Source organism: Anolis sagrei, chromosome 3 (assembly GCF_037176765.1).
Source record: "Anolis sagrei isolate rAnoSag1 chromosome 3, rAnoSag1.mat, whole genome shotgun sequence".
Lineage (NCBI taxonomy): Eukaryota > Metazoa > Chordata > Lepidosauria > Squamata > Dactyloidae > Anolis > Anolis sagrei.
The window spans coordinates 35,807,986-35,831,606 of NC_090023.1; the positions used below are offsets into that span (position 1 = coordinate 35,807,986).

A 23,621-nucleotide genomic window follows, 5' to 3' on the forward strand; every position below is an offset into this window, starting at 1 on the left:
AATTTAAGGGAGATGTCAACAAGCGGAAATGTGTCCAGAGGAGGGTGGCTAAAATGCTCAAAGGTCTGGAGAACAAGCCCTATGAGGAGTGGCTTAAAGAAATGGGCATGTTTAGCCTGAAGAAGAGAAGGCTTGAGAGGAGACAGGATCACCATGTAAAAGTATGTGAGGGGAAGTCATAAGGAGGAAGGAGAAATCTTCTGCTGCCTTGGAGTTTTCTGCTGCCTTGGAAACTAGGATGCGGAACAATAGCTTCAAACTACAGGAAAGGAGATTCTACCTGAACATTAGGAAGACCTTCCTAGCTGTGAGAGCTTTTTGGCAGTGGAACTCCCTGCCCCGGAGTGTGGTGGAGGCTCCTTCTTTGGAGGCTTTTAAACAGAAGATGGATGGCCATTTGTTGGGGGTGCTTTGGATGCGATTTTCCTGCTTCTTGGCAGGGGGTTGGACTGGATAGCCCACAAGGTCTCTTCCAACTCTATGATTCTATGAATTTGTTTTCCTGGAATAAATTAGGGTAGACAAATGTGATTCGCCAATCTTCAGCCTTGGAGAGGAAGCATATTCATTCATTCAGTCATCCCTTTATGTTTTTAAAATTTTAGGACACAAGAAATAGTAAGGAAAAGGTGCCTTTCTAGCACTTGGTATGCCTAGAAGGAGGTAGCTGTGCATTTGGAGAATCTTTTTTAAAAACTAGAAAATAAGGAAGGCCTTGAGAACAGAAGGCAACTCTTTATCTGGTTTACCCCATGCATCTTTTAGGCCAACTGCTGTCTACTAGCCCTTGATGTTTCATTGAAGGGATCTGAGGAGATGGTCTTCCAAAAGTTGAGAATGTCAGTCCATCTTTTGAAACACACTCTAGAAAAAGCACTACCATCATAGCTAATAGAAAGAGGCAGAAAAATAGACAGCAAAAAAGGTATCAGATTAACATATAATTAAAAGCAGAAAAAGGAGATATGAGAACATCTATGTGGGGAGTGAGATGGATAGGGCTCAATCTGTGATGCAAACTTGAGTTTTGATGGTTAAGTTGGTCAATCTGGAAATTTTGTAATGTACTCTTATGAAATACATGTGGACACTAAACAAATATCTTTAGGGCTCCAACACCCCCCTCCCTCAGATCTCCTATATGTCCTCACCATTTGGAAATGGTGAATATGTTCTATCATTCACCACTTAGCTGCGTTTTCCTCAGAGGAATGAGCTGTGCTATTTCTATACGATGTTTAATAATAACTGAGCATCCACCATTATAAATAAGCATCAGAAATGACTTCATTGACATTCTGTCTTTTTCTCGTTAACAATGCATTTTTTTTTAAAAAAAAGCAATACAGAAAGTTAATAGTATTCATGAAATTCAAGGACTAGAACACTGGCCCCAAGGAGATTCCACAAAGCCCTTTTTGTACTGCTCTTTTCGAGCAACTCGGTTTCTCTCACTAGGCTCTCTTTTTTAAATTCTCCAGCCATCTGAGCTTAAGTGTGTTTCGTCTTCCTTCATCCACCTCAGCTGGCCTGTGGGTCTCCTCCTCACTGAGTCGTATTATTCTATCATAAGATGGGGGAAAAGAGGTCATTCCTGTACTCTGTCGCAGTTAAGATTTATTTGTATTGTATTGTATAGAACGGGTACAATCTGCAGCCCTGAGGCCGTGGCTGATAATTGCATACCTGGCCATATTCCCAAATAATGAAAAAGAAAAAAACCCGTTCCCTGCTTCCAAGGCCTTTCCTTACCTGTTGTTAGTATCAAGAGGTAAACAGCAATCTCAATAGGGTGGCGTTGCGCAAACATGTAGGGGCCGGGGTCATGAGTGGCCGAAGGGAGAGAGGTGCAAATCTTCATAAATTTCATTCTCATGGGCAAGAACACAATCTAATCACTTTTCTTGATGTGTCCCTGGCAGTGTTTGAAAGATATTTGGAGTTCAAGATTTCTTCCGAGAAAAAAATTAACACCTTTTTTTTCCACCAGAAAACTGCATTTTCTGCTCAGTAACTTTTTGTGCTGCACATAAAATATTTTTTGTATTGAAAATTCAATTTCTACACAGAAAATACAATTTGGAAAAAAATCTCTTTTCACTTGGGATATTAATAGTAAAGGTAATGGTTTCCCCTGACATTAAGTCTAGTCGTGTCCGTGCTCATCTCCATTTCTAAGCCAAAGAGCCAGTATTGTCCATAGACATCTCCAAGGTCATGTGGCCAGCATGACTTCATGGAGTGCCATTACTTTCCCACCGGAGCAGTACCTATTGATCTACTCACATTTGCATGTTTTTGAACTGCAAGGTTGGCAGAAGCTGGGACTAACACTGGGAGCTCATCACACTCTCTGGATCTGAACCGCCAACCTTTCAGTTAGCAAAGTCAGTAGCTCAGTGGTTTAACCTGCTGTGTAACCAGGGGCCAGGGATATTAAAATTGACAAATATTGTTTTCATCCTTATGGCCTTAGTCCCCTGTTAACCAACAGTGAATGTGGTGTTCAGGGCTAGAAAAACCATGCAGCCTCAGGTAAAAGCTGATGTGTTTCACCTCATGTGCCCAGAAGCGATAGGATTTAATTTCAATGAGCTATTTTAGACACCTTCCCAACTGTAAGGGCATCCAGGGGCCCTTCCACACAGCCCTATATCCCAGAATATCAAGGCAGAACATCCCACAATTTCTGTTTTGAACTGAGTTATCTGAGACCACACTCAGTTAATGTGGGATTTTCTGCCTTGATATTGTGGGATATAGGACTGTGTGGAAGGGCCCTGGGTTTAGCCTAATGTCTTCAGGGCTGCTTGATTACTTAGGACCCTTCCAGTCATCCATATAACCCTGAATATCAAGTCAGAATAACTCTCCGAGTCCACACAGCCATATATCCCAGTTCAGAGCAGATAGTGTGGAGTTTTATTCAGCTGTGTGGAAGGGGCCTTAGTTTTTCCCCCTACAGATGCTACTTTTGCTGAATTCCCCCCCCCCCCCCAATCACTTTATAGCCATACCAGCAAGCACGTAGTGAACAGAAAAGCTGTGTTTGGTTCTCCAAAGTACAGCAGACCTGCTACTGGTAGTGGAAATGAGAGCAACATGATATTAAATATTTCCTTTACCTATCTGATAGAATCCGAAAAGGATAAAGGTGACTTCCTACTGGCACCAATGCAATTTTCCCTACAAATGTTGGATTTAAATTCCTCTAATCCTAGCCAGAACAGGGACAACGTACGTTGCAATGCAGCCATAACTTGCCCCTTCCTGCAATAGCGGGCATAAGACCCTAGATCGCATATCTGCATTAATAATAAAGAGAAAGAAAATGTACCCAGGAATATCCTTAAATGTGCTGAGTGTTCATTCTATTATAAGGTGATCTCCATGGTTTCCCTCACAGAAACAGCTGGTAAAGGAACTGAGAAATTTGACAATCCTTTTCTGCCAACCTAAACTCCCACATAGACTCATTCTTTTTTAAAATTGCACACTTTCCTCATTATTGTGCTTCTAATTATTCAACTAATTTAAAACAGTGGGTCCCTCCCGTATGAATGCAGTGAGCATGAAATATATGTGAAGACCATGGGAAGGAAAAAAAGATCTTCACAAACATGCCAGATGAATATAACTGGAATAGGCAGAAAAGTCCTATATTATAAATAAACTATGAAACAAATTGACACCCTGCTACTTTCTCAGGGCTGGCTCAGAAACTGAGAAAGTCCTTTTCAGTTCTGTTAATTGTGAGAATTTCTTACAGAAGACCCCAAGGGTGTGCTTTTTTCTTTTTTAAGTGAGCAGAGCTCACCACAGAGACAAACAATTGTGCTATCATTAAATTCTTACAATTCATTATAGTCCAGTTCTTTTGCCCATGAATCCCTCTTGTCCCAACTATGCTGATGTCCAGACAGTACATCTCTAAATACAAACACAATTGCAAACTGTTAATTTTCCATTTTGCTTCATGTTGCATTATTACTTCTGTCCTCAGCAACCAGGGCATATAGGAGCCACTTCCTTCTACATTTGTATTTTCGTTGTTCCTTGTATTAAACTTCGTATCCGTTATTCTCTATGACTGAGCATTCTTTGCTCATTCCGAACCTGTTGCTTCATCAAAGCTCATAGCAGTCCAGCCAGGTAATGAACGGAAATTGATCATGCATGTACAGAAATCATTTAAGAATGTATAAGAGATCTACAACACTACATGAACACAAAAAGTCCTGCTGTATCAGATTAAAAATCCATCTCGCGCAGTAATTGTTTCCCAATGGATGCCAAAGCTGTGCCTCTGGATCCAGGAAACCATAACTTAGCTATTGTCCAAGGTATCATTCCTCCTACTGACAAAGGCTAATTCAGCATTCCCTGTGAGAATGGGTTGATCTAAAGAATACAGCAGATGATAATTTCTTGCTGACAGAAATTCATGATTTTTATGGCTCATACTTTCTGGCTCAGTTGGTATTTGGATCCAAGAATAACTGGTGGTGATCGAGACCTTGTGCTGAATTTTGGATTGTAACAGAGGAATTGGTGGAGAACTCAATTAATTACTAAAGTATTAATCACACGTAGAACTGCCCAATCCTATCCTTGGGGTGATAGTGAGGAATCCTCAGATTAAAAGAGCCATTTTGAGAGCATCTCTTATTTTAACATGATGCAGTAATATTTCACTGCTAATACAATAGGGATGCCCTAGTTTTGAAGTGCCATGTGTTATAAAAATATGTAGAAGCATATATCTTATTACTTCTCAAAACAGGACTTCAAAATCTTATCGGATATGTGGATTAAGCAAAGAGAGTTCTGTTTTCTGTGCAAACCTAGCTCTTCTTGCATTCTCCAAGATGTTGTACGAGTGAGAACTGGCTCTGGTCTTTAAAATATCATCCAAGAAATAAATACAACTTCAGAAACATGTTTCTTTTTTTCTTCTTTGTTGTTCTATGATGAATAGTCAGAATACAAAGCAAAAGAACTTGGGCATGACATTCATTTTGCTTCTTTCTTTCATGGCTTAAGGAGAATTGGAAGCTAGAAGATATGATCACAAGGAGGAATTTGTTTCTGATTGCTGCATCAGTGCCTTGCTGAGCAATTGTAGAGCGGTGAAAAGTGACCACCTGCAAAATAAATACAAAAAGAGCTTTGAAAAGATAGGTACAGGTTTGCAACCAGTGATGTAATGGAAACAGGACTTGTAGGGTTGAAGCTTTGGGAGGTTTTTTTGATTAGATAAGGTGATTAAATCTTATGCCATAGCCTTTGGACTTTTCTGGGTTTTTTTTTTTAACTTAACTGCAATTTTTTTGCCAGAATATTAACATTTACAGCAACTATGTATGGTTATAAGGTATAAGGGTTGTGAACTAAAATGTCTGGGAGGTGTAATAGCTTGATCTGGAATGGACAATGTTGACCTATTTTGTTTCAAAGTATTTGCTCATGGTAGAGATTATGAATTGATACAGCCTCCTGTATGTTGGGACTTTTCCAGGTAATATTACAAGGGGCCTATCTACATAGACACCTAAATCCGGGGCTGGTTCAAAGTACTCCTGCTTCCAATTGGCCTCGGATTACGTGGAAGTGTTTTCATGCTCTCCTCCTGCAATGGAAGCAGACTCCTGGACAGCCAGGTAGTGTCCCGGTGGACAGTCACATGAACCTAGATCTCTTGCATTGCCAGTTCTGTACTCACTTCAGCACTGACTCTGAAACAAGATGCCTAAAAACTGAATGAAGAATTGAACCCTCCATTCACTCTCTTTACATCATTTTCCAGAGCATTCGTGTCTCCTAAGACAATCTAGGACAGTGGTACTCAACCTGTGGATCCCCAGGTGTTTTGGCCTACAACTTCCAGAAATCCCAGCCAGCTTGCCAGCTGTTAGGATTTCTGGGAGCTGAAGGCCAAAAAATCTGGAGACCCACATGTTGAGAACCACTGATCTAGGGCAACATCAAGTGGATCCAAGTCTATTTGTTTTCTTTAGGCAAGTTACTTTTTAGGCCACAGCTCACTGAGTGTCACTGAGTTGACATGGTTAGTTGCTGGTAAATGTATTGCTTCCAATAAGTTTAAGCATGATTTCAAATCTATAACAGCCCGTGGCTACTGGCTTGAAGAAATTAATGGAGTACAATTCTTAATGGAATAACAATTCTTGAACATTTTCTCCACAGACTAGAAAATTTATATTATAATCATGGGAAACAACCAAGTTTCACTTCCATGGTTAAGGGCAGTTATTCAAGCAGAGCTTCCAATCAATATCCTCTCCCAGAAGAGAGACAAAGGATATTCGCTGGGAACTCAAAGGCACCTCAGACATACGCCTGCTGCATTTTGTTCCAGCAATGTAGAATGGAGACACAGCAGCTGCATAAAATAACAGGAAAGAAGGGAGGGAGAAGCCTTTTCCCCTCCTTTTGGGGAGTGGGGAGCACTTATTATATAATCATAAAACAGGAACTGCATTCATCTTTCCGTTCTTCTGGAGGGCATTTTGGGAGCTGCAAAAAACAAAAACAAATCCCTGCAAATGAGTATTTTCAATCCTGTAGTTAAGAACATCTTGCAAATGGTCCATTTAGCCCCAGGCTTCCCCAAATATAAGGCAGATCTGCCTAGCAAGATGCAAATAGTTGCCAGGCTAAATAAACTTTTCCATGTCACAGTGCAATTTCATCTGCCAGGTAGTGTAGGGAATCAAAAATGCACCTCCCCCTTGCACCCCCACCATTTATTATCAATGCCGAACAAGGGACTTTAATTATGTACAGACTCTTTTGGGAAATACTAGGAACTAGGACGCTGAAACCTGTGCTCTCCTAGTTCCCTTGAACTTAGTTGTGACCTGGTTTTGGGATAGTCTTCCTTTGTTTTTTCCAATCCATAAATGACCTCCAGAGAATTATGTAAAGTGAGATAGGAATTAAAGTAGAATGTCATGACATCAACATATGAAAGAAAATTCATCAGTACACCAAGGGGGAAATCATGGGAACTGTAGGTCACCTGTAACTCTACAACAGTGGTTCTCAACCTTTCTAACGCCGTGACCCCTTAATATAGTTCCTCATGTTGTGATGACCTCCAACCATGAAATTATTTTCGTTGCTACTTCATAACTGTAATTTTGCTACTGTTATGAATTGTCATGTAAATATCTGATATGCAAGATGTATTTTCATTCACTGGACTGAATTTGGCACAAACACCTGATACGCCCAAGTTTGAATCCTGGTGGAGTTGGGCAGGGATTGATTTTTTCATTTGGGAGTTGCAGTTGCTGGGATTTATGGTTGACCTAAAATAAAAGAGCATTCTGAACTCCACCAATGATGGAATTGAACCAAACTTGGCACACAGAACTCCCATGACCAACAGAAAATACTGGAAGAATTTGGTGGGCACTGACCTTGAGTTTTGGAGTTGTAATTCACATGCATCCAGAGAGTACTGTTGACTCAAACAATGATGAATCTGGATCAAACTTGGCATAAATACTCAATATGCCCAATATGCCCAAATACTGTTGGAGTTTGGGGAAAATAGACCTTGATATTTGGGAGTTGTAGTTGCTGGGGTTTATAGTTCACCTACAATTAAAGAGCCCCTTGAACCCCACCAATGATAGAATTGGGCCAAACTTCCCACACAGAACCCCCATGACCAACAGAAAATACTGTGTTTTCTGATGGGCTTTGGTGACCCCTCTAAAACTTCCTTGTGACTTCCCTCAGGTGTCCTGACACCCAGGTTAAGAAACACTGCTTTACAAACTTAAATGATCTAGCCTCTGGGGCCCTCCCAGATTTCTTGCACCATTGTTCTCCTACCAGTTTTTCAAAGGAAAATGTGTATAAGATTCACCTGTAATAGAAGATGAGACTCTACTTTAACACTAAATTATATCAATTACTAATATAATTATGACTAAATATGGATTTAACACATTACTTTACAAAATTTATTTATTTATTTATTTATTTATTTACTTTGCTTGTATACCGCAGTTTCTCAGCCTAACAGGCAACTCAACGCGGTTTACAACAAGGGTAAAACAATACATGATATACAATTTAAAATCATCAGAGCGTAATACACAATATTAACACTACAATAACAATCCAATGCATCTCATGACTAAAGTTGTGATCCAGTTTCGTCGTCCATATTACCATTCCTGTAATCGTCACCTTCATTGCACTGATTAACCAAATGCCTGTTCGAACATCCAGGTTTTTAATCTTCTTCGGAACACCATCAGCGAGGGGGCTGATCTTACCTCCATGGGAAGGGCGTTCCACAGTCAAGGGGCCACCACAGAAAAGGCCCTGTCTCTCGTCCCCACCAGCCACACCTGTGAAGCAGGCGGGATAGAGAGCAGGGCCTCCCCAGAAGATCTTAGGGTCCTGGTGGGCTGATAGGCCGAGATACGTTCAGATAGGTAGGTTGGGCCAGAACCGTTTAGGGCTTTAAAGGCCAACGCCAGCACTTTGAATTGAGCCCAGTAGCAAATCGGCAGCCAGTGGAGCTGGTGCAGCAGAGGAGTTGTATGCTCCCTGCGCTCCGCTCCTGTTAGTATCATGGCTGCCGACCATTGGACTAATTGAAGCTTCCGAGCCGTCTTCAAAGGCAACCCCAGGTAGAGGGCGTTGCAGTAGTCTAAACAGGATGTAACCAGAGCATGGACTACCGTGGCCAAGTCAGACTTCCCAAGGTACGGGCGCAGTTGGCGCACGAGTTTTAACTGTGCGAATGCTCCCCTGGTCACCGCCGAAACCTGGGGTTCCAGGCTCAGCGATGAGTCCAGGATCACACCCAAACTGCGAACCTGCGTCTTCAGGGGGAGTGCGACCCCATCCAACACAGGCTGTAACCCTATACCCTGTTCGGCCTTACGACTAACCAGGAGTACCTCTGTCTTGTCTGGATTCAATTTCAATTTGTTCGCCCTCATCCAGACCGTCACAGTGGCCAAGCACCGGTTCAGGACCTCGACAGCCTCCTTAGTAGCAGGTGGAAAGGAGTGACAGAGTTGGACATCATCCGCGTACAGATGACATCGCACTCCAAAACTCCGGTTGATCTCTCCCAGCGGCTTCATGTAGATGTTAAACAACATGGGAGACAGTATTGAACCCTGAGGAACCCCACAACACAAAGGTTGTGGGGTTGAACAGGAGTCTCCCAGTAACACCTTCTGAGACCGACCCTCAAGGAATGAGCGGAGCCACTGTAAAACAGTACCTCCAAGACCCATCCCCGCGAGGCGTCCCAGAAGGATACCGTGGTCGACGGTATCGAAGGCCGCTGAGAGGTCCAGCAGCACCAACAGGGACACACTCCCCCTGTCGAGCTCCCAGCGCAGATCATCCACTAAGGCGACCAAGGCTGTCTCGGTACCATGTCCCGGCCTAAAGCCAGACTGTGCCGGATCCAGATAATCTGTGTCTACCAAGAATGCCTGGAGTTGTGAGGCCACCACACGTTCCAGGACTTTGCCCAAAAAGGGGAGATTGGAAACAGGCTGATAGTTCACGAATTGAGTGGGGTCCAGTGATGGTTTTTTCAACAGCGGTTTTATTACAGTTTGCTTTAAGCTGGCTGGAATTTTGCCTTCCCGAAGGGAGGCATTAACCACCACCTTCACCCACTCGGCCAATCCCCCTCTGGCCTGCTTCAGAAGCCAGGATGGGCAAGGGTCTAGGATGCATGTGGTAGCTCTCATTCCTCCAAGCACCTTGTCCACATCCTCGGGTTGCACCAATTGAAATGAATCCATCAAAACCGGACAAGCAGATGCTTGTGTTACATCCTCAGAGACTGCCGTTAATATGGTATCCAGACCAGAGCGGATCAAAGCGACTTTGTCTGCAAAGAACTGAGCAAAGGCTTCACAGTGAGCTGCCGAGTCATCAGGGCACCGATCCTGCGTGGTGGGTTTTAAAAGCCTCTGACAACTAGGAACAGTTCAGCCGGACGGTTCTTTGCAGACGCAATAGTGGCCGCAAAGAAAGTCTTCTTTGCAGCTTTTATTGCTGCGGCATATGCCCTTAGAAAGGACACAAACCGTGTTCGATTTGGCTCGCTCGGATCCAAACGCCACATGCTCTCTAGTTCCCTCTTCCTTCGCTTCAACGCTGCCAGCTCCTCAGTGAACTAAGGAGCTGGTTTAGCTCGGCTACTTGAGAGGGGACGTTCTGGAGCGATCGTGTCTATTGCCCTAGCCATCTCTCCATTCCAGAGAGCGACCAAGGCATCAACAGGATCACCAACTGAGGTGGCGGGAAACTCCCCAAGAGCCATCAGGAATCCATCCGGATCCATAAGCCTCCTGGGGCGGACCAACTTAATGGGTCCTCCACCTCTGCAGAGGTTAGGGGGTGCAGTGAGTCTAAAGCTGACCAAGTGGTGGTCGGTCCATGGCAACGGAGAGATGGACAACTCCTCAACACCGCCACCTTCCTCCCATCCCTGACAGAAAACCAAGTCCAATGTGTGTCCTGCACTGTGGGTGGGGCCAGATACCTGTTGGGACAGCCCCATGGTTGCCATGGCAGACATGAAGTCCTGAGCCGCTCCCGACAAGGCGGCCTCGGTGTGGACATTGAAGTCCCCCAGCACAAGTAGCCGTTGGGACTCCAATGCCAGGTCCGAGACCACCCCCGCTAGCTCAGGCAGGGAGACTGTAGTGCAGCGAGGTGGACGGTACACTAACAGAATCCCTAATCTGTCCCGGTCACCCACCCTCAGGTGGACGCATTCAAAATTTGTTGACTGCGGGATGGGGTCCCTGATCAGAAAAATGGAATCTCTATAGACCACTGCAACCCCGCCTCCCCGCCCTCCGGATCTCGGTTGGTGCTGCACAGAGAAATCTGGTGGGCAAAGCTGGGTCAAGTTCACTCCTCCAGCTTCATCCAACCAGGTCTCCGTGATGCACGCCAGATCTTCCCGTTCATCCAGGATTAAATCCTGGATGAAAGCTGTTTTACCATTGACAGATCTGGCGTTCAACAGCACCACCTTCAATCCGGAGGGACCGCCATCCTGGTTACACCAACTTACCACATCAGGAGACCGATTTGGAATTACTAATGTTGATCCACGTTCCCTAGGCCGAATTAAAGGTCTCCCTTTCCCGTATCTCCCCCACCCCACCACGACTTCTATGGGGGCTCCCCGGCCGATAGAACACCCTCCCTCCTCCATGATGCAATCTACATCCATAGCTTCAACCCATGCTTCACTGCTGATTATCTGATTTATAGCAGGATCAATTCGCCATGGTTTTCCCTTCCATTCATTTCTAACCCCGACTATATTATTTCCGGGACTCTCTAGTCCACTCCACTCCCTTTCTATAACACAATTGGTTAGCAGAAGGGTTAACAAATACCAATACCAGGGAATGGGTAGCAGCATGGGTGATCGATGTTAAAAACTGCCAATGAAACACTGTCAATCAACTTTGCCCAACGTTCTTAAAGTGCAAGCATATAGTTATATCAACCTTACAGGTGGCAAGAAGGTTATTAAAGTGCAATAGGCTTAACACACTGATTCTAAAGTGCCAAAATAAAGTGCGTCATGGAGGAACTACTTCTTCAAGTACTAAAGGATCAATCCCTAAGTTAAAGTGCTGAGGTAAGGCAAGTTGGAAGACCAGATTCAGTGCAAATGAGCTAAAGTGCTGGTAAATTAAAGTGCTGGAATTGGAATTTAGCAGCACCGTTCAAAATGTTGGTAAAGTTATTATTATAGCATATAATTACAGTACAGTGGACGACAACGCAGATCAGTAGATGGATGTTCTTGGTCTTAAACCTTCCGGGAAACCAGAATTAATGTCTGCGGTGATGGTCTTCGGCACAGCTGAACAACACGATGAAAAAGACGGAATTGTGGGTGCAGAATAAAAACATCTTGGAGAGTTTAGAGTGTTGGTGGTTGATGGCACATTTCCTACGCAGAAGATTCAGGTACAATCTCTAGTAGTGCCAGTTATGTTTAAAAATGTGACCCTGCATATGTTGTTCAAACTCACTCCCCCACCACTGCTGATGGTAGTTAAGACTGATGGACGCCACCGCCATGTTGGACAGCTACATGTTCCTTGGAACATAAATTCGGGTCTGACTGAATAAGCAAACTACAGCTATTTTCCATAATCCACATTTAGCATCACTTTGAATACATAGTCAGACTTCCTTCATTTCTTCTAATATACTACCCAAATCAAGCTGATTCAGGCAGCCCAGTTTCTTTTGCGCACAAATTTAGGGCACATTCTCTGAGGAACATTAATTGCATTAAGTCCCACTGGAGTTAACTGGAACAGAAGGTTCTGTCTCATAAAGCTGTGCTGGCAGCCCTGTTAAGCTTTGGAATTGTTAGCAGATTTTAATTCCTTGCGCACAACATAGACTTCTTTGAGACTGGTGCACAGTCCAGGAGTGTTTTCACACTAGAGGGTTATAGCACATTAATACCACTTTAATGTTCTATCTATAGACTCTTCAGAATTTTAATCTGATGAGGTCCTGAGAACTCTCTGCTGGAAAGCTTTAGTGCTGGAGTTCAGGGATGTGCACTAGAGCTCTCTAGCACAATGGCACATTAACTCTCGAGACTCCCATAATTGTGAAGTGTCCAGGCAAATAGGCCTGGACTTTTTCGGCTTACAAAGACCATAAAAACGGATTATTTTTCTTCCTACACAAACCATCAATCTTTTCTCTCCTTTTCCTCTTTCACTTAAAAAGAAGCAAGCAAGTAAACAAACAAACACTTATTATGGTGAATAAACGATCAGTTTATACGGAATCAATGCATATAGGGAATTTTAGATTCATGCCTTTGGGCGAGTTTGACTATTAAGGGAAATAAAGCATTTTCCATCTTTGTCTTTAGAGCAGTGGTTCTCAACCAGGGGTCCCCAGATGTTTTTGGCCTACAGCTCCCAGAGATCCCAGCCAGTTTGCCAACCGTTAGGATTTCTGGGAGTTGAAGGCCAAAAACATCTGGGGACCCCAAGTTGAGAACCACTGCTTTAGAGTCTCTCCCCCCCCCCCCCCCAACCGCTCACTTAATGATTGCTTGTGGCTTGAAATGAATATATGCAATTGATGTGGATAACAGAAAACTTTGTGAGCACCTTACCTGCAAAGGCAGTTAAATTATTATGAATAGTAGAGGTGGGCAGCTATGGTAGCTCTGCAGGGTGACACTTCCAAGGCCAACACAGATTGGGAAAAATAATACTCTACACAGATTTCTGAAGATGGAAATGGCTAATTGATACCTCTTATACTGGTTTGCAAGCAGGTTCTGACTGGTGATGTATCTCTAGACCAGTGTTTCTCAACCCGGGGGTTGGCACACCTGGGGGGGGGGGTATGTGAGGGGGTGTCAGAGGGATTGCCAAAGACTATCAGAAAGCACAGTCTTTTCTGTTGGTCATGGGAGTTCTGTGTGGGAAATTCAGCCCAATTCTATCATTGGTGGGGTTCAGAATGCTCTTTGATTGTAGGTGAACTATAAATCCCAGCAACTACAACTCCCAAATGTCAAGATCTATTTTCCCCAAAGTCCACCAGTGTTCACATTTGGGCATATTCGGTAGTTTGGTTCAATTCCATCGTTGGTGGAGTTCAGAATGCTCTTTGATTGTAGGTGAACTATAAATCACAGCAACTACAACTCCCAAATGACAAAATCAACCCCCCACCCCCCAACCCAACTGCTATTCAAATTTGGGCGTATTAGGTATTTGTCCCTAATTTGGTCCAACGAATGAAAATACATCCTGCATATAGGATATTTACATTACTATTCATAACAGAAGCAAAATTACAGTTATGAAGTAGCAACTATAATAACGTATTGTCGAAGGCTTTCATGGCCGGAATCACTGGGTTGTTGTAGGTTATTTTGGGCTATATGGCCATGGTCTAGAGGCATTCTCTCCTGATGTTTCGCCTGCATCTATGGCAAGCATCCTCTCTACCTCTGAGGATGCTTGCCATAGATGCAGGCAAAACGTCAGGAGAGAATGCCTCTAGACCACGGCCATATAGCCCGGAAAAAACCTACAACAACCCAACTATAATAATGTTATAGCTGGGATCACCACAACATGAGGAACTATATTAAGGAGTCACAGCATTAGGAAGGTTGAGAACCACTGCTCTAGACAAAGGGATATCAAGGAGATAGCCTACAATAATCTGAGAATCCTACCAAGCTCTAAGTGACTGTCAACCGTGACCAAAGTCGGGGAGATCACGGAATGAACTACATCAGCTCACCCTTCTGCATGCAAATTTTAATGAGCACTGAAGCTGGCAAAAAGTACTCTTTTTTCTTAATCTGATAACAATCAGATGTATTGGATAAATAGAAATTTTTGGATCAGGGGTTTCATCAATACCTAGTGAGTTTCCTGCTGGTTATATTAATGTGGGAAATCATGAGGATTATCTTTAAAGGGTTTTAAGATTGAAATTAGAAAGTCTAACATACTGTGTGATGAAAGAACAAAATTAAACTTCTTAAATGGATAAAAGAACAGAATTAGAAAAGCATGATAATTATTAGGCCTTTTCTAGATCCTTCAGCATAATTCTATGGTATTCCTGAGCCAGAAGTCCTTAATTTCAATAGTTTTTTTTAATCCTCAGTTTTGCTTCCCTCAAAAATACTGGGGACATATTGTATATTAATAATGGATTGATCTTATGCAGGGAACATAGGTATAAGGATATAAAATTTGATTTAGACAACCACCAATTGTATCTTATAGAAAGTAGGTGAGGAATCACTGTGTCAGAGAGGTACTGATGGCTCTTACAGTTTGTTTTGATTTAATAATTGCTGTAGAGATTATTGGAAGCCCCTTTTATATTTTTCTTTTTATATATTTGTATCTATCTCTCTTTTACTCTTTTTCTATTCTTTTTCTTTTTCTTTATCTATTGATATTATTTTATTATATATATTGGAAATCATAAATCGTTTTTGGAAAAATGTTATACCCTCACCCCCAGAATTGGCCATTTTTGGTTTTTTTAAAAAATGTTTTTTATTTTCTTATACAAGGAGTCCCCATGATACAAACATCCTACTTCCAAACTACTCATAGTTAAGAACGGGGGTGAGACAACAGGAAGCAAGAAAAATCTACCCCTAGGAAGGGAAAATCACTCCTGAAAGAGTTATCATGGAGAAAAGCTGTCTCAAGTGAAGCTTTATCACCAATCTTTGTTTCTACAACAAATCATTTTCTTTCAAAATCCAATTTTCACAGTCAGAAAGTGAGGTGAAATCTTTTGAACAGGGGCACAGATGGCAAAAAGAACACCACATGAGCGCTAACACTTCCCTATGCTACCCAAAGTGTGTGTGTGTGTGTGTGTGTATATATATATATAGCTGGAGTTATACTTTAAAAATGCACCTGTTCTGACTTACATACAAATTCAATTTAAGAAAAAGCCTATGGAACCTATCTTGTTTATAACTTGTGGATTTTTTGTATTAAGAATGTGAGAAGCTTCTAATTCAAGCAGAGCCCACTTGACTAGGGCCCACTTGACCAGGGCCCACTTGACTGGGGACCACTCTCAAACATTAGTAGCAAAAGGGGTGGTCAGCTCTGCAGAAAGGAGCAGAAATAAAATAAAATAAAACAAAGAGGAAGGAGGTTCATGGACCAGGTTTTCGTTCTCATGCCTCTCTGTTGTGCCGTGGCTCACAGGTTGAGCACCACTGACAGTTCGCAACCTGTTCCAAAGCCATACATTTCCCTAGCCTTGATGTTTGCCCTGGAAACTGTTTTGACTTCATATACATCCTGTCTGGCATTTTCTTTTTCATCCAATGAACTGTTTGGTGGAATGCTGGTATGAGTTGCTACTGGGAAAAAGAATGTTTCAGTCGAATTAGGCTTAGACCCCTAAAACAGCTCACAAAAAATTCTTCCCATATTGTCTTCTTTGCCACCCACTGAAGATCTTTTTCAGAAGTGATCTGACTTGGCAAAATCAACAGATAATAGGGGTTACAAGCACTATGTTAAAAGTTTAACTTTCCAGCTATGCTTCTACTACATGGAGAGTTTCCATGCCAACACAATCTGCCATTATTTAGGCGTGATGACAAGAATTCACAGATACTTTTCTATGATGTATGTCACATAGACACAGGAAACTATGAGCTACCGTATACTGCATCAAAACGCTATCCCCTTTAGCTCGGCAACATCTATTTTTGACAGGCAAAAGAGCTAGCAAAGTCTTCGAAAACAGCTTTACAAGGACTGTACCAATGTCAAGGACTACACTTGGATTTTGTGTTCAAAACATGTGGTCTCCATTAGGGCTACAGATAAGTCAGCACAATATGGTTAAGCTATGCATGCCTAGTTGCCAACACATAGGACTTCTTTATCACTATTTTGATTAATCTGTGTTGGTTAAGACCACCACCATCACTATGGAATGCCAGGCACAGAGTTGCATATCATTATTACCCATGTAGAACAACAGGCACGAGATTGACAATCTGAGCTCACAAATTTGCACTTTTGCTTCAAGAAAGGGAAATCATAGGTAGTCTAGAAGCTTGTACTTAGAAGACTGAAGTGCAAAGCTGGAATGCTGACATATTTAAAGTACTTAATACAAAATGTAAGATGTTTGAAAACATATTTCCAAGGCCACAATAGATTCTGGAAAAACACAGATACTTACAAAGTTAAGACAGTTTCTCTACACCTCCACCCTTAGATCAGTGAATCCATGTTTGCCTTCATTAACTAGCGTTGGCCTTTCCGTCCTTGTGTGCCAGACTAAGACCTAACAAGAGAAGGTGAATTTCATAAGAATTTCATAGCTGAGTCTGAAGATAACATCATATATATATATATATATATATATAGAGAGAGAGAGAGAGAGAGAGAGAGAGAGAGAGAGACATATATACATATGCGATCTAAAAAATTCCTGTAATGTGTGAGGTACACGAATATATTTTCCATTTTTGCATGGTAAACCAAATAATATCAGTGATGTCTTATGCATTCTGAAAGAATAAGATTTCTTTGCAACTTTCAAGAACTATTTGTGTTTTAAAAAGATGTTTGGGGAAAAATTGTTTCGCCAAAGAATTACATGCAGAAAATGTGTTTGTGGAATTCAACATGCTTCCTGTCCAAAATTAAACATTTCTCTGTAGGAAATCATGCTCTGCACAAAAGACAACATCAAATTGGATTGGTATGTACTACTTCATCCTTGCAGTTCCATATCTTTCCTCCATCCCTGAAAGCTGTCCTGCCCTGGGACACTCTGCTGCTGCTTACTGGTGGGAAGGGAAGGTATGAGAGAAGCTATTCACATAATGAAGAAGCAGTTTGCATTTCTTCCCTTTGAAGAGGGGAAGAAAGGAGTGTGCAGTCACAGTTTGCATTTTTCCTTTTCCTCTAAGCACAAACAAGCACATATTTATCATTTCATTCATTCTCTCTTTCTTTCTTTCCAACCAATAAATGGCAGCAACCCAACCATCAGTGGATCTTTCCAAGAGCAGACAGCTGCTGGAGGTTTGGGATGGAGCACAAAGGGCTAGAGCAGTGGTTCTCTGGTAAACTGGCTGGGATTTCTGGGAGTTGTAGGTCAAAACACCTGGGGACCCACAGGTTGAGAACCACTGGGCTAGAGAATAGCCCCCTCTTTGCCATTCAAGAAATGACATATGCATGTGTAAGCCATACTTATTCATGAACATGTTATTAACAGGATGTTGCTCATTGTCTTCTGAATAGAAACACTGGCTTTTGCAAAAAAAACAACAACAAAAAAAACCCCATGTTTCTGCTGCAAAATGCCTTTTCTACACAGAAAAACCACATGTGTTGCCTGTAATTTTTCCCAAGGGAAGCCCCAAAGTGCAAATAATATCAAGCTGTTCTCATTTGCCTCAGAGGAGTATCTCAAAGATTGAGACATCTTTTTGCCCATCGCAGATGGTAATTTTAACAAGTATTCTTCACATAACTATTTGAAGGCAACTTCCCCAGTCTTAACTAGGAGGTGAATTATCTAGAGATTTGCCTCATTTTATATATGGATTTTATTATCCAGTGCCATCATTTATTCACTTCTTTTATATAAAGAAAAAGGGAGAGAAATAGATAATGGCAATGGTGACTTGACACAAGATATTAAATGGGTGGCTTCCAGCCACATCAAAATTGTTTTATATGTATGTGCAACATGCCAAATTATGACAGAAAAGAAGCTTCCAGCACATCCAATTATAAAGGGTGGTATAAGGTGATGGAAGCAAAATCTGGGGGACCCATGATTGGATGCCACTTTTTGGATCAGGAATCGGCATAGTGAAGCCTCCCAGCAGTTCCCAAAAGCTTCCCCAACACTTCCCCAAATGTTTAACCTTTGTGCAGTTGGCAGCTTTAGGCTCCAATCCATCCATTGTCACCAGGTCCTTCAGTAAACTAGTTTCTTGGTAGCCTCCTTTAACTCCATCCAGTTTAAAATTGGCTTGCGGTTTCTCCAGGATCAATCTGATGTTGATGGCAAAGCCAGCCATGTCAATGGCAAAGGGACGGTTTGGGTCAAACACAGTTGTCCAGCCCACCACTTTGCCAGCTGGACTCACTTTAGGAGACTCATACCTCAGGCCTCCAACAAAGGCAACCGGCCACACAGAGACCTTCTTTGTATAGCGCATCTGCTTGTCAGAAAGAAAACAAAACAATAACATGAGTATTACAAATTCCTTTTCTATACACTACAAGCATTTCTTGGTATTTGTCTAACTTTCCCTCTATACAAACCACTCCAGTTGTCCCAAACTATGGCTTCTTGTTTTCTTGACAACCACCAACATACCATAGCACTTTTCTAGCTCTGCTTCCATTCTTTCTTTTCTGAATGTGCCAAACTCTCTGCTTTGCTTTCTATCTTACTGTTCTGTACTCACATCACTATAGCTATTGCAATGATGCGTTGTATCTTTGTCCCTGCCAAGCTTTGACAGGCAGGGACACAGATTGAAGAAGCTACTCTTTGGACACTCCTACCAAGAATCCCCTCACCCGATGACAGCCAGGCACAGGAGGAGTCAGGGAAAAGCTCCGAATTTGGCAAAGCAAATGTTTACATCATTGTCTCAAAAACATCCCTTTATTCCCTGTCGTCGTTTTCACGTTCTTCTGCCAATGTTCTGCTGTCCTTTGGTTCCTACTAGTACTCTTCTGCACAATTTAAGTCTAAAATATAGAAAGCTCTCTTATATCTGAAATAAATCGCATTCAGTAAGCTCTACAACACATCTGAGCACCGTGTGTTCTCACACATAATGGCTTGCAACAGAATTAGCATTAGTCAGCACAGTCAATGGTAAAGGATAAAAGCTGTACTGTAGTTACTTTTAAAGGGTCATAAGCTGACCTGCCTGCTCTCCGCTGTCTGGTGGAAGATTTGCAGGGTTTCAGGACAGATTTTTCTCCAGATCTAACTAGAGATGCCAAAGATTTAATCTACAGTTTTTTCACCCTTCTGATTTGTCATAATATTAGCTGGCATCTCCATCTACCCACAAAAATTACTTGGTGTACAGCAAAATATATATGTTATATGAACAGAATAATACAGTCGCCAAATGCATCTAAATCATAGACCAAATATATGTTATCCCCACAACCTTGAGTCTCACACCTCTTCAAACAGCTCCAAGCTATAGGTATTATCATCATCAGCAAAGTACACTACACCCTCCGGTGGTGATATGGTGCTGAAGCTTTGCCTCAACCAATGGAGTCCAAGATTTCTCTGGAACGTGCCTCGTGGGGTATGAGATGGGATCCAGGACACACCCACTTTTAGGCTCTTAGGAGTCTCAATGTTCAGGTGAGTAAAGTTGATCCCTGCCTTCTCCAACAAATTAGAAACCAGGTTGGTCCTTCTGGGTGAGTCCTCCACCACTATCCAGTAGAGGTTCTGCACATGGAGAAAGGTGTTGGCCAGTCGGGTCAGCTCAGCCTTCTGCACGGGCCTGGTGTATGTTGGTGTGATCACAAATATGGCAGGCAGTGTGTCTGACCATGGGGGAGGCCTGGAGTATACAAAGCTCCGAATTATTTTGGGAGCAGTCCCAATGGCTGGTTGCCGAGCACAAGACGGGAGCCCATCCTCCCTCGCTAGGGATGTGCTGTTGAAGAGGGATTTGGCTGTCACGTTTTCATCTGTTTCCTCTAAGGCAAGAAGAAGAAAGAGAATAAGGAATAAAACAGCCCTCCAACACTTTGCTGTAGGTTTTTTATTCTGACCTTTCCACATTACACTTTGAATTCTAATTCTCTTTCCTCTAGGCAGACAAGTTTTGACTGATTGTTGTTACTGAAGCTTTTTCAAACACCACCAAAGAAACAACAAGCTAATTAAAACATAAAAAAGCCGAAGATGTTGGAAGTGATGTTCATATCAAATGCAAATATCTTTTGAAAAATAATATTCCTTTTAGGATTTTGCAAATATCAAGCAAATACATGCAAATACCACCAGAGTGTTCAGTATTAATGCCTCTGAATATGAGTTGTCAATTCCTCTTCAGTAAATGAATTGTCACAGGGATTATTTTGTATAGAAAAGAAACAGCATTTTGAGAGTACGTGAGTTACAAAGATCTAGTGCTTCCAGGATGTAACCAAGGGACTCTGTTACTTTCAACAATTCTACTTCTATGATTGATGTTATTACCTGTGTCTCTCCCATCTAGTTTTTCCCCTAGGTCCAAAGGTTCATTTCACCACTACCTTCTAAAGCAAATACAGCTTCCATCTTCCCCTACAGCAGGATTTATATGATGGTTGACTGTTTCTCTGTCTTTCACTTCAACACCTGGTAAAAATTATATAGCAGGCCTGGTAACCTGCTGATCTAGAGTCCTAAATAACCCTTGGTTGAATTTAAAAACCTTTCTGTAACCAATCAGCCCACCATGGATGTAACCCTATTTATTGTTGGTTTATAGGCTGGGCTGCCACACGGCTTCAGAAAGATGGTGGATTTTTTTTAGGTGTAAATATATCTTTATTATAATATAGACCATAATGGAAAAAGATTATGCATAAGCCATAGCAAGGCAAATCTCTAATCGTAGTATGCAAACTCCCAGTATATTCAAATGTCCAATTAGCTAGATGAAACCATTTCTGCTATTACTGCAATTAGAATCTGTAAAGCATTTTAACATAAGTATGTCTCTTAAGTAAAGTTGTTCCTGTGGAAAGGATGAAAGAGGGTTCTTGAGTACATGCCATCTTTGATGGGAGGAAAATATGCCGCACTCTTATTTAATACATTCAGTGGAGAAACACTAGAATACAGCAATGTTTGTATCTTCTATCTGATACCACTGCTATTTATTTTTATCAGAGAAACATGGATATGAGATAAAGTTATAGAGACTTTTGTAATGCCTGATCAGAATTTAGAAATTTAGAAAAAGAACAAGTATAACAAGAAGCTGGAACCATCTACTATTGAGAAATATGAAATCATGCTTTGAGACCTACCACTACTCAGTAGGGGTGTACACGATTTTGTTTTTGTGTACTGGATTCGGATGGTTCAGTGGATTCGGTTGCCGAATCTATGACAATGAGCTGGCACAGGGCAGCCAAAACCTTAGCCAGTACAGATCATTGGACTTGGTTTTCTGCCAGGGATGGGAGCAAGGTGGCGGTGTTGAGGAGTTGACCATCTCTCCGTTGCCATGGACCAACCATTTCCTGGTCAGATTTAGGCTCACTGCGCCCCCCAACCTCTGCAAAGGTGGAGGACCCATTAAGTTGGTCCGCCCCAGGAGGCTTATGGATCCGGATGGATTCCTGATGGCTCTTGGGGATTTTCCCGCCACCTCGGTAGGTGACCCTGTCGATGCCTTGGTCGCTCTCTGGAATGGAGAGATGACCAGGGCAATTGACACGATCGCTCCGGAACGTCCCCTCTCAAGTAGCCGAGCTAAACCAGCTCCTTGGTTTACTGAGGAGTTGGCAGTGATGAAGCGAAGGAAGAGGGAACTAGAGAGCATGTGGCGTTCGGATCCGAGCGAGTCAAATCGAGCACGGTTTGTGTCCTTTTTAAGGGCATATGCCGCGGCAATAAAAGCCGCAAAGAAAACTTTCTTTGCGGCTACTATTGCGTCTGCAAGGAACCGTCCGGCGGAGTTGTTCCGGATTGTCAGAGGTCTTTTAACTCCCGCCACCTCAGGCGGGAGCCCTGACAATTCGGCCGCGCGCTGTGAAGCATTTGCTCGGTTCTTTGCAGACAAAGTCGCTTTGATCCGTTCCGGTCTGGACACCATATTAAATGCAGTCTCCGAGGATGTGACACGAGCACCTGCTTGTCCTATTTTGATGGATTCGTTTCAATTGGTGAAGCCCGAGGATGTGGACAAGATACTTGGAGGAATGAGGCCTACTATGTCCATCCTAGACCCCTGCCCATCCTGGCTTCTGAAGGAGGCCAGAGGGGGATTGGCTGAGTGGGTAACGGTGGTGGTTAACGCCTCCCTTCGGGAAGGCAAGATTCCAGCGAGCTTAAAACAAGCTATCATAAAACTGCTGTTGAAAAAACCATCACTGGATCCCACTAGACTTGACAACTTTCGGCCAGTTTCCAATCTCCCCTTTTTGGGCAAAGTCATGGAAAGCGTAGTGGCCTCACAACTCCAGGTATTCTTGAGAGACACGGATTATCTGGATTCGGCACAGTCTGGTTTCAGACCGGGACATGGTACTGAGACGGTCTTGGTCGCCTTAGTGGATGATCTGCGCCGGGAGCTAGACAGGGGGAGTGTGTCCCTGTTGGTGCTCCTGGACCTCTCAGCGGCCTTCGATACCGTTGACCACGGTATCCTTCTGGGGCGTCTTGCGGAGATGGGCCTCGGGGGCACTGTTCTACAGTGGCTCCGGTCATTTCTGGAGGGTCGCACCCAGAAGGTGTTATTGGGGGACACCTGTTCAACGCCACAGCCTTTGACGTGTGGGGTTCCACAGGGCTCTATACTGTCCCCCATGCTGTTTAATATCTACATGAAGCCGCTGGGTGAGATCATTCGGAGTTTCGGCGTGCGGTGTCATATGTACGCAGATGATGTCCAACTCTGTCACTCCTTCCCACCTGCTACTAAGGAGGCTGTCGAGGTCCTGAACCGCTGTAACGGTCTGGATGAGGGCGAACAAATTGAAATTGAATCCAGACAAGACAGAGGCACTCCTGGTCAGTCGCAAGGCCAAACAGGGTATAGGGTTACAGCCTGTGCTGGATGGGGTCACACTCCCCTTGAAGGCGCAGGTTCGCAGCTTGGGTGTGATCCTGGATTCATCGTTGAGCCTGGATCCCCAGGTTTCAGCGGTGACCAGGGGAGCATTTGCACAGCTTAGGCTCGTGCGCCAGCTGCGCCCGTACCTTGGGAAGTCTGACTTGGCCACAGTAGTACACGCTCTGGTCACATCCCGCCTGGACTACTGCAATGCTCTCTACGTGGGGCTGCCCTT

The 23,621-nt window shown here is 43.0% G+C and overlaps 1 protein-coding gene across 2 annotated transcripts in view; it reads right to left on the bottom strand.

The window, feature by feature from the left end:
• Positions 1-926: 926 nt before the first annotated feature.
• The window catches only part of LOC132772079 (galactosylgalactosylxylosylprotein 3-beta-glucuronosyltransferase 1-like), an 83,401-nt gene continuing 60,706 nt past the window's right edge, over positions 927-23,621 (bottom strand). For both annotated transcript variants that reach the window (XM_060770801.2, XM_060770800.2), the window contains exons 4-7: positions 19,777-20,312; positions 18,491-18,787; positions 16,786-16,890; positions 927-5,144 (exon numbers count right to left, since the gene is read on the bottom strand). In XM_060770801.2, the coding sequence (XP_060626784.2) occupies positions 16,804-16,890; positions 18,491-18,787; positions 19,777-20,312 (920 nt within the window). In that variant the 3' untranslated portion in view covers positions 927-5,144; positions 16,786-16,803. The remainder of the gene's footprint in view (positions 5,145-16,785; positions 16,891-18,490; positions 18,788-19,776; positions 20,313-23,621) is intronic.